Source organism: Sceloporus undulatus, chromosome 6 (assembly GCF_019175285.1).
Source record: "Sceloporus undulatus isolate JIND9_A2432 ecotype Alabama chromosome 6, SceUnd_v1.1, whole genome shotgun sequence".
In the NCBI taxonomy this organism is placed as follows: Eukaryota; Metazoa; Chordata; class Lepidosauria; order Squamata; family Phrynosomatidae; genus Sceloporus; species Sceloporus undulatus.
This window is the reverse complement of record NC_056527.1, coordinates 129966716-129984183: the sequence shown is the minus strand read 5'-3', so window position 1 is coordinate 129984183 and position 17468 is coordinate 129966716. Positions and strand designations below refer to the sequence as shown.

General features: G+C 42.9%; 1 protein-coding gene across 5 annotated transcripts in view; it reads left to right on the top strand.

Annotated features, from left to right (window-relative positions):
• Nucleotides 1-17468, top strand: part of ROBO3 (roundabout guidance receptor 3) — a 167934-nt gene that overhangs the window by 138745 nt on the left and 11721 nt on the right. For all 5 annotated transcript variants that reach the window (XM_042476239.1, XM_042476240.1, XM_042476238.1 and 2 more), the window contains 8 exons: nt 972-1177; nt 6473-6554; nt 9869-10037; nt 14192-14358; nt 14978-15099; nt 15868-16084; nt 16756-16880; nt 17052-17223. In XM_042476239.1, the coding sequence (XP_042332173.1) occupies nt 972-1177; nt 6473-6554; nt 9869-10037; nt 14192-14358; nt 14978-15099; nt 15868-16084; nt 16756-16880; nt 17052-17223 (1260 nt within the window). The remainder of the gene's footprint in view (nt 1-971; nt 1178-6472; nt 6555-9868; nt 10038-14191; nt 14359-14977; nt 15100-15867; nt 16085-16755; nt 16881-17051; nt 17224-17468) is intronic.

Sequence of the window (17468 nt, the reverse complement as noted above, 5' to 3'; positions counted from 1 at the left end):
GAGGAAAACAAAAAGTTGGAAGAATTATCAGCAATCTGACACAGATTTCCCCTTTAAGGAGGCTGGAAAAGAGTTTTCATTGGGCTTTGATTTGTGTCTGCTCGCTCGCAACTGTGTTTTGACATGTTCAGATATTGCCTTGTGCAAACACACTACTCATGCTTGTGGTCTGCTTGCCATGAGCAGTATAATGTGAGAGCAGCCAGCTCCCATGAGCCTTAACATAGAGAGAAAGAAATTATCTCCTCTGGTATCCCTGCTCCCATATGTTTTACTGCACATCTACAATTTATAGTTTCATTTAAGAGTGTACTACATCTGTACAACTGAGGGTGATATATTGCATTGAGTGTCAGACTCCAGAAGGTAGGGAGCTGGTACCAGAGATAATATCAAATCTGTACTCTGCCATGAATCCTACTAAGTAACTGTGGACCAACCAATGCCCTTTTGGTCTAAGCTACCTCATTGGGTGCTTGTGATGGTATTAAAGGTATCAGAGGCAACATGTCTCTGCATGTCAGTTCCTGGAGACTTATGCTGGGGATTGCAGCCCTGCAGTTGCAGTCATGTCTTGCTTATGGTCTTCTCATAGACAACTGGTTTGTTGCAGTATTCACAGAATGCTAAACTAGACAGCCTTTTAGTCTGAACCACAATGTCTGTTACATTCTGATGGGGAGGAGGGCTTCTTAGAAGGGGAAAATGGAGGAAATTAATTAATTAATTAATTAACAATAAAGCAGGTAAGTACTGTAACCACTTATCAAGTTATAAAAATCTTTTCTTAATGATCTTTCTATATATATCTTTTCCACCTGTTAAAAACTCTTTTAACACTCTTCTAGACCTGAATTGCAGACATCTTACATCTAAATGTGGTTGTGTCTGCAATACAGTGACGATAGTTGTATTTCATCGCATTGACCTGTATACCCATACTATGCTGTTTTGTCTTGATTTGCATAAAGTGACATCAGATCGTATTCCACCAATCATTCGTCGTGGACCAACCAATCAGACCGTTGCCATAGATTCTACAGCACAGCTACAGTGTCATGTGACTGGGAACCCGCTACCCAGCATTCAGTGGCTAAAAGATGGAGAAAGGATTGTGGGCAGTGACCCAAGAATCAGTCTGTTAGACAATGGAATGCTGCAGATTACAAACCTACAAGTAAGATACTCACCTTCCCTCATTGCCAGATGCAATAGCTCATCTTTTGTGCGCTCTTTTGATCTGTTACAGAAATGTTGCTTCCATGCATGTATGCTGAATGGAAGGAACACTTCTTCATTCTTTGTGTTTCATTTCTTACCAAGGGGCCTATTTGGCTTAACAGTATGCACTTTACCTTCAAGCACTTTCAACTTGGCTTAGAATGGACATATAGTGGCCTGGCACCCTTAGGGAATTATGATGGTGGAGATCAGATTTACACCATCACAATTCACTTTTTTTGGTTGTTGCAGAGGTCAGAATTCTGTTCTGAGCATGCAGTGACCAACCCCCCCCCCCTTCAAAACTCACCTTATTAGCAGCACAGCCTCCCAACATGGCCATTTTCATGTTACAGGAGAGCAAGGGGAGGAGGAAGGGGATTCCAGCTGTTTATTTACAGCTAGACACACTTTAAGAACATCATTTGCAAAGATGTGTCCCTTTCATCTTTCAAGCTCTATGGCAGTGGTTCCCAACCTTCCTAATGCCGTGACCCCTTAATACAGTTCCTCATATTGTGGTGACCCAAACCCATGAAGTTATTTTCATTGCTACTTCATAACTGTAATTAAATAGGTGCTTTTCAATGGTATTAGGCGAGCCCCATGAAATGGTCATTCAACCCCCAAAGGGGTCCTGATCCACAGGTTGGGAACCACTGCTCTATGGCAACATGAAAATGGCCATGTTGGGAGGTAGTGCTGCTCCCAGTGCCATGCTTCGCATGCCATGCGTTCGCCGACATGGAGCTAGATGATTACCTCTAGTCCTCCAGATCCATTTTTGGCCAACAGCTCCCACTGCCCTAGCCAGCATTGGTAATAGTGAAGGATTCGAGAACCGGTAGTCCAAAAACAGTGCCCTTCCTGCAACAGTGGGGTGGAATTAATGGTGTCTGAGCAGGCATCAGCCATTTTTTAAACTTATTCCTGCATGCTGGAATCTCTCCTCTGCCCTTCTAATCTTCCCTCAGATTAGAAAGAGGATTTTCTCAGGACCTCAGCAAGACCAGAAAGGGTTTAACACTCCCATCCATAGTGCATGTTAAATGCATCACCATGCATCATTTCATTATGAAATGTCACTGGTGATGGAAAACACATTGTCAAGAGGATGGGGCTTCATCGCATACAATCTGCAGGAATGGTCTGTGTGGAATTCTCACTGGTTCAGCCTAAAGTGCATCTCTTGACATCTTCACAATCGGGCAGTTCGCATAACCAGCTTTTTTACTGTTAGATAGACTTTCCTTTGGCCCATGGACTGCAGAATTTTTAACTGATTTTGTGAATGCTCTAATGTACGTTCAGATTATGACTCACTGCATTTAGGTAAATGCAACCTCTCTAGTGAGCAAGCAGCAAGCAAATGTATACCACAGTGTAGTTAGGGACTGAATTGCTTGCGTTCATAATTGTGGTAAATTGCTAAGTAATGCAATTACTTGATAAAAGGAGAACCTGCAATTGCCCGGTTGAGAAGCTGAATACGAATTGTTAAATACTCCTGAAAGCCAAGTCAGAGAATGGATTCAGAAGCTACTGTGTATTTATTAAGAAATTAATGTTGTTAACAGGCAGAAAGCAATTTCTTTGTTTTAGTGGAGAAAAGCAGTTGAACACAATTTTCTCACTCTTAACAAAGTGAATATCAATAAACAAAGAGCCAAGCCAGCCAAATCAGTCCCTCTGCAACACAGCTGAGTCTGAAAAGCCACTTTGCAGCTCATTTCATTACAGGCAAAGTTATACATAACTTGCTGCCGAGAGCTCCATCATAATTAACCCTCTTTAAGTGAAGCTGTCAAAGTCACAGTTCTCTTTGTTAGTTCCACTACCAAGGAGCTTTCTGTCTTCATTCAAAGACTTAGCATTGTGGAGACGTTTTGCAAAATAACCCAGTTATACAGTTGTTTTCTGTGGATTATTTATTTATTTCATTTGTCTCCTACAAATGGGATTCAAGCTTTCCCTTGAATTAATAGACCTTTCCATGGCAAGCAAAGCCAAATGTCCACCTGAATAAAAAGGCCTTTGCCTGCTGGCAGAAAAATAACATGGACGAAGTACAGACAGCCAGAAAGAGGTGGCTGGGAGCTGCCTCTCTTTTTCGCATAGCTACGCTGCAGCGACCAAATTGCGTGGCATGGTTGTGCGAAAAAAGGAGCACTGAAAAGCGACTCCTTTTCACAAACTGCTGGCGGCAGCGTGAGCACATTGCTGCTGCATGGCTCCATCTGGATGCCATGCATCAGTGACGTCATAGCTGTGTGCGCCATCTGGACAGTGCTCCACAGCTATGGCATCATGGCGACGTGGTAGGGTTGCGGGGCATGTGCACGCACCACCCCGAGGCAACCGTAGCACATCGCCATGACTCTGCAAAGGGCCCATCTGTACAGGGCCATAGAGGAAGTTAACATTGCTGCTCTTAGCGGGTGGATCCAGAGACTAGGAACAACTTCATTTTGAGGTTAATGTGCAAAACATGTTGCAAGCTATGTCCCAGACTTTTAAATACAGTGGTATTCATGTGGAATTTGTTATATTCTGCAATCATGTCAGTAATCAGCCTCCCAAGAATTTTTGGGCCAGAGGAAAGGGACAAGGGTTTTCATTCTTTCTCATTCCATTTAAAGATGGTGCAGACAAGTAATTTTAGCTTTCCAGGGGGAGGAACCTGAGGTTGAAACATATAAGGCCTTCTGCAGATGATCATAGGTCTTGAGATATTGTCAGGAGATTTTTTTGACACTACTCTTTTGGCACCACTTTTCAATTTTAAAAGTCCTGGTTTTGGCCCAGACTGTGCCCATTTATTCTGCTTAGCAGGACCTCAGATATCACCACCTCCCAGGTCTTGCACTGACAACACCACTAAATCCACAGCAACCTCCCCATGTGATGAGACTGTGATCTGAGAAACAATCTTTTCCAAAATATGATTATGTATATTTATAAATTATAGTATAGTGGGGAACAGTTTTTGTGTTTATTTTTAAAGATGCTTAGGGATGTGGTATTCCTTATTCCAGTGGGAAATCAGAGCTGTAAATACACGGTGCTATTATAAATGTATTGCCATACATGTGATACATACCTTATTATGTAATGATTAGATAACCAGGATTATTAATGGTTAGATAACATTATGTGAGAAAGACAAATATGAGACCCACAGTACTGTCAACATGCTGCTTCCTACCATCAACATGCTTGCTCTGGAATCTGATTCTACTGCTGAAGCATATGCACAGGATGTGAGTTCTTCACAATTTACTAGTAAAACAAAAGCATTTTGTGGATTTAAAAAGTAACAGGTTTATTATGACATAGGCATTCATAGAGTAGAGTCCACCAGTTGGCTAAAAACTAATGCCATCATCCAATTTTTAGTCTGTAAAATATTACTAAAACTCTTGGTTGTTTTGCTTGAATGCATTTGCTCTGGAAAGCAGTCTTCTAGGATAATGTTGGGGAGAGGCATGTTGGCAAGGAGAATTGTTAATTGCTACAAATCTCAAATGAGCAACATGTTTTACTAGGAGGCCCTGTAGAGAAGAGTGAGAAGGGCAGTACATTAATCTTCATCTCACATCCTTGAGTGAGGTGGTAAATTCTGATAGATATGTTATAATGGCATGTGGCTGATAGCTTCAGTTGCTCTCAGAGCTCCTCTTCACTTCAACCTGCTCCTCTTTTGCCCCTAGGCTCACAGCTTGGATGTAAAGGCAAGGCTCAGTTGCTAGGCATGCATAGCTGTCCATGTTCGTCCACAGGGATAAGACATTTCTGTGGCCCTTGAACCCTTGGGGTCAGACTAGATCTGGCATTAGCCTTCACTCTCAATTAACCTTATGTGTACATAGCATGTGTTCTGCCACCAAATGATGGCTCTTTCCCAGGTCCCTGAATTTGACTTTTGTTGCATAAATTGAATCCAAGGTGTACAGAATACAGAGGTCCAGGCCTATGGACATGGGATCCATCACAAGATAGAAGAACTCCATGTGTAGGACTAACAATCCCAGCCTGGGTGTGTCCAATGTGCCCTTTTGCTGCACTGGCATCAGATCTGGTGATGGGGTAACATGGAGGTTATTCATGAATTACTTATCAAAACACAGGGCTCACGCTAAACATTTGTTTAAAAATTAATGCCAGCAGTCAGTAGGGAGTGAAATATTTCACGTTAGTTTTGTGCCTTCATTGTGTCAGAGTCAGGAGGTTAATGCATCTGCCGGGTCCCAGTGTGCCTAATAGCATCGTTTTATAGCAGTTGTGGCTCTTTGCCCAGGAAAAAATTAGAGCTGTCAAGTGGATTGGAGGACTAGTATGAGTTAATGGTCCCCTAGGACTGGCTGCCTCATCAGGCCAGTCTTGATTCATAGGGAAAGTGGGCCAGCAGCAGTCCCTGAGTCACAGCTCTGAAACCCACCTGGTGGGGACATTAAAGCGATCCCCCTCACTTCCCTTTGCTGCTCCATATCATAACTTTCATCATAATGAGCTACAGATCATTTTCCAACTCCTTTTCAATACCTTTGCTCAGAAGATTCAGGAGCAACCATTGTTTAGTAGTAGAAGGTGGGCAGCAGAAGATCCTAACTTCTACCCAGAGCTTAGAAAGGTTAATTTTTTGGACCACAGCTCTGTAAATTCCTCAGCCATCTGTTAGCCATGCTGGCAGGATCTGGAAGTTCTAGTCTAAATGATAGCTTTCCCAAACCTTGAGCCCAAGAGAGTTAGTTTTTTGCCCTACAGGTCTCAGAATTCCCTCAGCCAGCATGGCCAGTTGGGGGATTATTAGAGTTGTAGTAAAAAAAGATAAGTGTTAAAGTTCTGGTCAGTGATGGACTAGAACAGCTGAGAAGCTATTGCCAGTCCATCCTAGGCTGGATGGATTGTGTGCATTGCAATGGAAATGACACAGAGGTGCATGCAGCCATTGTCCTGTGCCAGATTACTTCCTTTGAACCACACCACTGATTCTGCCTATTGCCAGAAGAAGAAACATGAGGCTTCTCCCTTGAACCAGCTGTATGTGTGTGGAGAGGACTTTCTTCCTCACAGGAAGATCTGTAGAACATGAATCCTATTTTGGGAGAAAGGCGGGGTATAAATCCCATAAATAAAATAAAAATAAATATAGTTTCCGAGAGGAGAAAGGGGAAAACTCCCAAAGCTCCTTCTAGAGTTGCACTGGGTCATGGTCAAGATAAATAACATCCTCTTTTATTGAATGTTTCAGATTTCAGACTCTGGGCTGTATGTTTGCATCGCTACAAGCTCCACCGGGGAGACAAGATGGAGTGGGTTTCTGGCAGTGCAAGGTCAGTCTTATCAAGAGGAGGGCAGGGATTGAAAGTTTGGAAGGATACTCTGGTGTGTGTATTTTATTTGGCCTCATCTTCTTTAATTGGGAGGGGGGCTTTTCTCTTTGGAACAAATGCAAAGCAGCTAAACAGCTCATGCACTTCAGTTTTCACTTATTCTGAAACAAATGCATGGAGGACCAAACAGATACAGGTTCATGCTGTAAACAATGGCAAGGGATTAGCGTGCCCTCAGACACACACACACACACACACACACACACACACACACACACACACACACACACACCACATCTTCAGTTTTCTTTCCCCCATGTCTACTGTGATCTGAATCATATTCAACTTTCCCCTGGCTGAGGCTCTTTGCATGCAGAATAAAGGGAAAGATTCATTTACAGTACTAATGTCTTATTTGGCCCCTAGCTATGAGTTGTGGAGCCAATGCAGATGACTCACAATATCATAGTGCTGAGAGTTTTTTTTATAAGCTAGATTGATTATGTCAATATATTGTTTTGAATCATCCCTGTTGAAATGCAAAGTATTGTACTGGGAAGGGTATTTTGCTCTTGCATGGACAATTACGATTCATTAGTTTTATAAAAGAGCTGTTCCCAGTGAAGATTGAAAATGTCTACAACTGGTTTATTAATATGGAACAGCACAGCTGCCTCTATTTTTTGGACTCTCCTTGGCATCGTGGTTATGAGGAATGTCCAGATGAGTGCTAGACATTCAAAATGACCATGAGTACAGAGTATTGATCCAGTCTCACAAAATAATCAGTGATCCAATCTGAACTTAACTATTCCTTCTTTGCATCTCCCAGGGTGGAACTGGAAGAACTGAAAGAGTGCAATGGATGTAAAACCTCAATTATTTTCTCCTTGCATGCAAGCAGGAATAATTATAGTAGTTTTCTCCCCACTGTGGGAGAAAACAAATATTCTTCTATGGTTTTCTCCTGGTATTTAACCATCCCAATGTGTTGTGGAGAAATTATTCTATTTAGAAAGCCATGTGAGGATGCACACACACAAAAACCTGTTTTCTGTGCTGGAAACCGATGTTTTGTTGCACCCAAAAAACCCACATGTTTTTCTCCACAGAATCATTTCTTTCCAACACTTAAAAGATGTTCAAATACCATGAGAAAAATAAGCAAAACACTCACTGATCTAGAGTTTCCTGGCTGTCAGAAAACCAATGTTTTAACTTGGGAGCAAATCATTTCTAATATTTGTTCCATTGCTACTATTCTATGTACAATCCATTCTCTAGCTGATGTTTTCTCAGTGGGTGAAATTCTTGGATTTGGCATGATTTTTCAAGCTTTTGGATGCCCAATGCAACAGCTATTTCTCTCCTGGCCTTCAAACCCAGGTTTGGGCATCTTTCCATACCACTGGACCTCTCTGCTTTCCAGAGGAAGAGGCCTGCTTGCATCCACAGATGAGAATGGCTTGTTTTAAAAGTAATAAACTATCCTCTGAGTTCTGTCCCCACAAGTACATTCTCTGTTGCAAGAGCCAAGCCAAGAAGTTAATTTTTAAAGAAGAGGGGGAGAGAAGGGAAAAAAGGGAAAATCCTCAAGGAATAACTGATGGTGAGCCAGATTTCCTGGGCTCTATGTGGGGATTTGAAGGACATTAGAGCTCTCTTTTCTGCTGTATTGGCAATGGAAAAGACATAGCTTGAAAGTGGAGGAGTAAATCTGGGGGACGAAAACTCCCAGTATTCATAGGCCATTTGGGCTAGAGGTTTCTGGAAGCTGTAATTCAATAAAGGAACTTTTCCAAGCTCTACAAAGAGCTTGATGAAAAAGCAAATCCATATACCCGCTAGGCTTCCTGTTCTTACCAAAAAACATTTGCGCCCTTTCCCTGTTTCTATACCTGCTAATTACAAAACCAACATGAGCAGTTTTTAGGGTTGACTCTGCCCCCTTGATTCATGGCAGGGTCCCTTCTCCTGACAGGTTTACAGGCCCAGCCAGGGTAGCGGCACAGACCCTCCTTAACCCTGCCCCATGGCAGCTGGTTGATTTGGCTTAGTGGAAGCTTAGCTTGAAGGAAGCAATGCTCGATGAGCTAAGCCTTCCTGCCTTTTCCAGTCAAAGGAAAGGCCAGCAGGGATTAAAACAATCTCAAAACCCTCTCATGTGTATGTTGCTGTTTTTTTAATGCAAGATCCTGGTATCTTATGGGGAAGTTACATCTTTGTAAACTGGCTTACAACTGAATTAAGTTGAATTGTGCCATTGTGCAAAGTTCATATTCTTAGGAGATGAGTGGAAAGTGCCATCATGACCATTGTGCAAGCAGAACTAGTCTGTCTTGTTGTACAATGAGTTGCCTCTCAACATAATAAATAAATAAATAAATAAATAAATAAATAATAAAATTTTATTTCTATTCCACTTTTTGCCAGGAAATCAAAGTGGCGTACAACAAGCTAAAATACATCCATATATACATAGTACCCCCTTAAAACAAGATTAAACAATATAAGATTAAAACTAACATGCTAAAATCCAATTAATCCAAATAATAACCAACAGTGGGACATCTTGCGCAGTGTGCCTTTGTTCATCATTGCAATTCACTAGTGTGCTTGCATGTCCTGGCAGCAACATAGCTCACTGAATATTGTATCCTTTGATGCAGGATCTAGCCAAAATCACATTTTTATCCCATCTCTTCTTCTAAAGAGGTTGAGATGCTGTATATGGATCTTCCCCCCACATTTTACATCAACAACAACCCTGTGAGGTAGATGAAGCTGAAAAGTGGTGACTGGTCAGCCATTTAGCATTTATGACTGAGCAAGGATTTGTACTGTGGTCCCACCAGTCCCTCCAGGTCCTTATTGTGCACAGGCTGGCAGCTTGTCATAGTCTAGTTGACAGCAGCTCCCATCATCCTCCCATAATTAGCTATACCAGCTGATGCTGTTTGACAGCACCTGAAGGACCACAAGCTGCCTACCTCTCGTGATACCTTTCCTATTAAGTCTACCTAAATATGCATCCTTTGTAAATGTAAAGGATGTATGAGCTGCACCTTCCAGGATTTCCCATCAGGCTGTGCTGGCAAGGACCCAAATGGGAGTGACATGTGAAGAGATAAACTTTGCCTATCACGGTATGGGTGGAGCACATGAATGATCTATGGAGGGTTCAGAAAGGAAAACATGTATGGTTGAATTCATCCCTCATCAACAGTATAAAGGCTCTCCATAAGTGATTTGACCCATGCTCCCTCGAGTTAACTGCTGTTCTCATGTTCTTATCAAAAACCTTTGTCCTCCAGAGAATGGGGCTGATCTCCAAATTCAGCTTCCAGAGGCAAGCCTTCTCCCTGGACCTCCCTCTGCACCTTTGGTCACTGATGTCACCAAGAACAGTGTTGCTTTGATCTGGAAGCCAAGCCCTGTGAGTGGGGGCACTGCTGTCAATTCATACATAATTGAAGCATTCAGGTAAATCACAAGTTGCATTTTCAAATGTTCCTATTCACAAGAGATGGTGAGGCAGAACCTGAGAAAACTGATTTTTGGACTAGTTCCCAGAACCCTGAAGTCATAATAAAAAGTAACCATGCTGGTTAACAGATTCTGGGAGTTGCAGTTTGAAAAAGTAACTTTTCCAAATTCTGGCAACAGGGTTGTTTTCTTTATAGTGAGTAGAGTTTGCAGTTCTCTAGAGCAGGGTTGGGGAACATATGACCCCAAATCCCACCCAATGATTCTGACTATCTCTCCAGTTGCTCCAAAATTTAGGGAAGTAGAAAGGCAGTAATGTCAGGCTTAGCCGCTTTCATTTTAGGCTATAACCACTGGTCTCTCTGGGCAAATCATGCATCGCATGGTACATTTTGAAAATAGCTGCCACTCACTAATGGAAAGTCTCAGTGTTTTCTCTTCTACCTGGCTGAATGTTTGGCCCTCTGATTCTTCTTGACATGTGTTAGGGAGTGCAGTGGAGAACCTGTGGCCTTGTAGATAGTGTTTGATTACACCTCCCCTCATCTCTTACTATTGGCTGTGCTGGCCAGAGCTGACAGGAGTTGCAACCCAACATCTGAAGGATTCAGTGCACTGACCTGTAAACAGCCCAGAGAGTTGGACAGGTGTCTCTGCTCTGCTATCTAAGATGCAAACTTTTAGGCTTGGATAAGGTGCCTTTGGTCTTTTAACAGACTGAATCTGTTTTCTGATTCATCTGCTCTGCCAAGTCAGTCTGGAGCAGGGCTTTCAGAGGTCAAGGGAGCAGACCTGCACAGCTGTGTAAATGCTTAACTGTCAGCACGTTCTTTGGCAGTGGATCACCCCCTTTGAATCCCTATTAAGCTTCTGTTTGTGATTCCTGCCTGCAGCATGCCACCCAACTCCCCTGGGGTCAGATTCTTCCTTCCTACATTTGTGTTGCTAAGGTGCCTCTCCAGTGAAGACAAGCCTTTCTTGCTCATACAGTTTGCAGGCTCTATCAAAACTTACCTTGAAGCCATCTGTTTTGGAGATCTGTAGGGAGCGCAGGTGGCCTGGGGATGCAGTTAGCAGTGAGAAGTTCTGCAAACAGCCAGACTATGCAGTAAATCACTTAAGAATCAGAGTCTGTGTTTCTGCATGTGTATTGAGGGGGTGTGTGGAGATGGAAGGTTAAGGAAACAGTCTGGTATCTGCTCCCAAGTCACCTTGAATGTGGATTTGTATGTCTGTGCATTCAAGGACAACTAGACAGTCTGATATCTTTATTCACTAACCTGATGTTTGTCTATAAAACTCTAAACCTGGACTGGCAAATATTTGGCACACTAAATATTTAGCTGAGGCATCTTGGATTTGCCTAGAATAGCTGGAACACCAAAACGTCTGCATGCCCCACGCGGCTTCAGGCCATGACCTTTTCTTCTGAAACCTTCCAAAACAGTAAATATACGTAATAAATTTAGTCACCATTCCCGTCTTTATCATCTTTTAGATTCCTTAGTAGGAAATCTTTAGCTGTTGATGTTTTAGACCCAAAAAGCCTACAGTCATTGATCATGTACAGTGTCTGGGGGTTCTTGTACACGCATCTCCAGAAGAGGTTCTTGTACAAACTCCTCAGAAATTTAATGGCATCTTGTTAGTGAAATATACACATATAAGTGAATGTTATACATTTGTATGTCCTTTTTTGGTTGTGGCAGATAGAGGAATTCAACATTTCCATCTGCCATGAGCCTCCATGCTCTGTATATACCATTAGGCAGCAGCATTTAGTGGCCATAGGAGGGTGGTGACGAGGGATTGTGTTCCCGCAACTGAATATGTGGAGAAGGATGCACCCTCCAGGATCTCTTGGGGGTGACTTCAGAAGCTTCTGGGTAGGTCCTCATAGGTCACCCAGATGTGTCTGACTGCAGGAACAAAGGTGAACATTGCCTGGTTGCTCACCTCTTCTCCTGGACAACAAATGGCCATAGGGCTGACTAGGCTTCAGAAAACATAAATTAAGATTGCAGGGAGGGAAGTCAAAATGGAGTTTACACACTGCCAGCTTGGTGCATCTTAGCCAATATTTTTCTTTTGAAACCTTCTAGAAAAGCAAACATAAGTAATAAATTTAGCCACCATTCCAGTCTTTATCATCCCTTAGATTCCTTAGTGGGGAATCTTTAGCTCTCAGTGTTTTAGACCAAAAAAGCCTACAGTCCTTGATCATGTACCATGCTGGGAGGGATAGAAGTTGACACCTCAAAGTTCCCCATCCCAGCTGTAAATCATATCCTAACTTTACAGCCTGGCACAGCCCCTTGCTAGCTTCAACCCTGCAATAAGGAACAGCTTGCATCTTTCTTCCAACCCCCAATTATGAATTGCAGGAAAGTATATATCCCAGAAGGAGCAGCAAAGGCTTGTGGAGAGGAGCATTTTGATTGAAGAATGAATAGATATGCCTAAGACCCAGCTTCCTGTTTACTTCAGAAGTTGATCCAGAGGCCTGTCAGTTGGGCTGCTTTGAATTCTGAACATCGAACACTCTGGGCAGTAGCACTGACAATGTTTCTTACACTCTCTGCTCTTCTTGGAATTAGGTTGCTAATTCTAAAAAGAGGAGCCAGGATTCACAAGAGTTTAGAAAAACAGCCGTGGTCCATATCCTCCTGATCCTCATTGTGCCTAAGGAAAGTCAATTATGCACATACTCCAAAATTATTTTCATAATGCATGGGCAGTTGTGAAGGCTCCCAAAGTGATACCCACCCTAGATAAGCTAACTGGCAGGGCTGGCACAAGTGAGTTTTCTTCCTGAGGCCAAGAAGCATATGACACTCCTCACTTGCCCAAGGCATGTTGCATGGTACTCTAAGTCAGCCAGGTTATTTCAACATATGAGGCAGAAAATCATACAAATGCCTCTGCCCATTCTTGACATAAGAAATACAACAAATGAAATAGTTAGGAAATCAATACATTTTCAGGGTACTCAGAATTTGCTGTCTGAGATGTCCCTCTTGCCCTGCCTAAAGATGAGGTTGCCCACTCTGCTTACTAGTGCTGACAGACAGCAGCAGTGCCATAATCCATTTTCATTTAATCGTAGCACACTGTGTCTCTGAAGCATTACAGGGAATTTAAAATGGCAGAGGGATCTCCAGTCCTTGCTATAATGACCTTGCAAACAGGGAAATAGGCAGACAGGCCCCACCAGCAGCTCTCTTGGCCCCTTCCATGATGCATGGGACCCAGTAGGTCTCAAAACATGTGAAATTGTGCTAATGGTCCTGTCTCCAAGCATAATCTACTTTCTGTTTTTAGGTCAATCTTTGTCTCATGTTAAGATGGCCTGTCAGAGTGTTTTCAGCTGCTCCTATGCTGAACTGACTGGGGGCGGTCATCATATACAATGACATGCCTATGGAACTCCCTGCCACAGCATCTTGCTAAACCCAGAAATTATATATGGAATATGTAAGGAAGGCCGTCAAGGCTGTTCTATCCTTCCTTTGCTTTTCTCATAGAATCATAGAGTTGGAAGAAACCACAAGGGCCAACCAGTTCAACCCCTGCCATGCAGAAACTCACAATCAAAGCATCCCTGGCAGATGGCCATCCAGCCTCTGCTTAAACACTTCTAAAGAAGGAGACACCACCACTCTTTGAGGGAGTGCATTCCACTGTCAAACAGCTCTTACTGTTAGAATGTTCCTCCTAATGTTGAGTTGGAATCTCTGTTCCTGTAGCTTGCATCCATTGTTCTATGTCAGATTCTCTGGAGCAGCAGAAAACAAGCTTGCTCCATCTTCAGTGTGACACCCCTTCAAAGACTTAAAGAGAACAATTGTATCACCTCTTAACCATCTCTTTTCCAGGATAAACATACTTAAATCAAGTGTATCTTGATTTCAGTAAGGCCTTTGACCAGGTCCCCCATGGTATTCTTGAAAACAAGCTAGTAAAATGTGGGCTAAACAATACAACTGTTAGATGGATTTGTAATTGGTTTACTGGCCAAACCCAAAAGGTGCTCAACAATGGTTCCTCTTCAGCCTGGAGAGTAGTGACTAGCGGGGTGCCACAGGGTCTGTCCTGTGCCCAGTGCTATTCAACATCTTTATAGGTGTGTTTTTTTTCCTGGTCTCTTGCAGCCAGTCTTCAGGTAGCACTTGGCAGACAGTGGCAGACAATGTGAAGTTGGAGAAGCACACAGTAAGCGGCTTGAATCCCAACACCATTTACCTCTTCCTTATACGGGCTGTCAACGCCTATGGCCTGAGTGACCCCAGCCCTGTTTCAGAGCCAGTTCGTACACAAGGTGAGGTTCCCACATGCTGCTGTGTTGGAGTGCAATGGTTTGAATTGGTAGATGTGATTACCAATCATGGTACAATCCAGAACTACATTAGCTACTTTTGGAGACTATAACTTCCTGATTTTCATAGCAAGGATGGCCATTAGCATGTCTTTTGAAGTATTTGAGGTGGAAATCTAAGTGATGTTTCAACTGATCAAGGATTAGATTTTCAACAGTGAGCCTGTATGTAAGATATATGCCAGTCTGTTCAATCTGCATCATGCAAACAGTTTGCAGTTCATTTGTAGTAGCACAAAGATTCTGTACAACACATAGGTTCTTGTTTCTACATTAGCAGAGGGTTGATCTTTGGGGTTCCTTCCAACTCTACAAGACTATGGTTCTACAAACTGTATACACCACTGCCATGTAGTAGCATTGGCCAAACTGTGTCTTATGAAACACATGCACTTTGCAAGCAGTTTGAGTACAAATGAACTACAAACTGCTGAATAAAAAGCTAATGGAAATAGGTTAAAGGGAGCCTTTTGTTCCATGCATGTGAAGTCCAGCATTAACTTTGCTCTTCTTTACTAAGGATGTCATTCTGTTCCTCCCTCACATTTTATACTCTTCGCAGATGTGAGTCCCACCAGGCAAGGGGTTGACCACCGGCAAGTGCAAAGGGAACTTGGTGAAGTTGTGGTTCAGCTCCAGGATCCTGTTGTCCTCACCTCCACCACCATCCAAGTGACCTGGACTGTAAGTACCAGTTCCTTGGAAAATCAGGATATATGGGAACAGAATGTTTTAGGCCAGGGAGTAAGAATGGGTGGCCATTCCTGATGTTTTTTGGATTACAGAACCTATAACCCCTGACCAGCATAGACAATCATGGAGGATGTCCAGTAATGGAGGGCCACACATTTTCTGTCCCTATGTTAGACAATTCATAGTTCATGTAATCAATAATTATATCATTCATAATAGCTATCTGGCACCACAAGTATCAGAGGCAATATGTTGCTGTGATTTGTAGAAGCATACTAAGTGCCTTCATGTCCTGCACTGTGCCTTCCCATTGGCATTTCACTGGTCACTGTGGGAAATAGGATGAGGGATAAATCAATTTCAGCCCTAATCAAATTGGACTTTTCTGATATTCTTGCACTAAGTTACTATCTATGGCAGGATTAATTATAAGTGTTTTTGCAGCTAAACAAATAATTCAGATTTGTAGCCCAAAAAGTTATTATCCCCAAGAAAATGAGTAAGCAATAGTTTCTGTAAGTACCGTAAGTGTGGCACAGTAATATAGTCGGCCTAAGGACATTGCTTGGGATGCAGAAAGGCAGTAGTTGAATAGAATCAAAAGAGGAAAAGGAAGGACAGAAGAATCAGCAGCAAGAGTTTAAGAAGCAGAGAAAGGAAATAGGAGTCAGGCAGATAGGTAATTGTCCCAAGCAATGGATATCTTGCTATTGATGGTATGTTTGTGGTAATTTCATGGTATATCTTCTTCACACTTAGGTTGATCGTCAAGCTCAGTTCATCCAAGGATACCGAGTGATGTACCGTACTAAGGGCAGTGCCTGGCTGGTGCAGGATGTAAAATCACCTACGGAACGTAGCACTGTTCTAGTTGATCTGCGCAAAGGCCAGGAGTATGAGATCAAAATACGTCCATATTTTGATGAGTTCCAGGGCATGGACAGTGAGGTGCTCCTTGTGCGCACTCCAGAAGAAGGTAAGTGTGAGAGGGGAGGGAACTCTCTGACTGTGAGTCTCTCTCCACAGACAGACAGACAGACAGACAGACAGACACACACTTTCTTCTGTAGGAGGTTATATTCCCTCAACACCTCCACTTTGTTTTTCCTCCTATACCCAGCAGTTTGTTTTCAGTCATACTCCATTCTGGCTAGCCTAATCCTACAAAGAAAGTTCAAAGAGCACCATGAAGACTGAAGGTGACAGATGACTGAAAATAGAGACTGCAAGTTCCATAGGCCTTACCCAATATAATGAACAGTGAGAGATCATGGGAGTTAAATTCCAGAGGACCTCGTAGTGTATTCCTAAGGCAATTAACAGGAGTGGAACACACTCTCTCAGAGAGTGGTGGAGTCTCCTTCCTTGGAGGTCTTTAAACAGAAGGCCATCTGTCGGGGGTTATTTGAGTTCCTGCATGGCAGGGGGTTGGACTGGATGGCCCTTGTGGTCTCTTCCAACTCTATGATTGTATGATTCTATGAAATGGTCGACGGCCTTTTTTTACAGCCTTTTGTGTAACTCAGCATTCCTAGCCACAAGTTCAGGTACCATTCTGAGATTCGGAATCATCTTCAAATACTGCATACTTTTTGTCTTTGTCAAAGAGCTCTGAACAATGTACTACTTCTGTTCCTTCCTGTCTAGTCCCAAGTGCTCCTCCTCAAGGAGTTACAGTGGTCACAGTGGGGACAAGCAACAGTACCAGTATCAGCATATCCTGGGAGCCACCTCCCCCTGCAGAGCAAAATGGGATCATCCAGGATTACCAGGTGAGGTTGGCTCTCCATACATTCTTGGACCTAGTGAAACCACAAAGGCTGGTCAAAAGCTCCCGAGGTCTGACAATAACAAGAACTGCCAACGGTGCTGTGAAACAAGTAATGGGAAATCTCCTTTCTGCAATGATATTGAATGTTTCAAATCTTCTGCTGTTTTGTCAGGTGTGGTGCCTTGGCAACGAGTCTCGTTATCATATCAATAAGACAGTGGATGGCACAGTGCATTCAACAGTCTTGCTGGGCCTGGTGCCAGGCATGGTCTATCGCACTGAGGTGGCGGCAGCCACTAGTGCAGGTGTGGGGGTGAGGAGTGCCCCAGTGACCTTACAGATCAGTGAGTACTCACTGTGTGCAAATAAAACTGTTTCTTTCCTATATGATCCTTCTTTCCCACCTATCAGACTTATTTCAGGAGTCCTTTTTACTTGTTCAACCACCTTCTGTTGGGTAATTGTCAGTCATTATTGGGGAGCATCTTTCAGCCTGAGAGATATATTCCATTTAAAAGAGACTCCCAGGAGCCGCATTCTAGTGGTGACCATGGCCTTCAAGAATTGGGGATTAAAACTAGCAGCATAT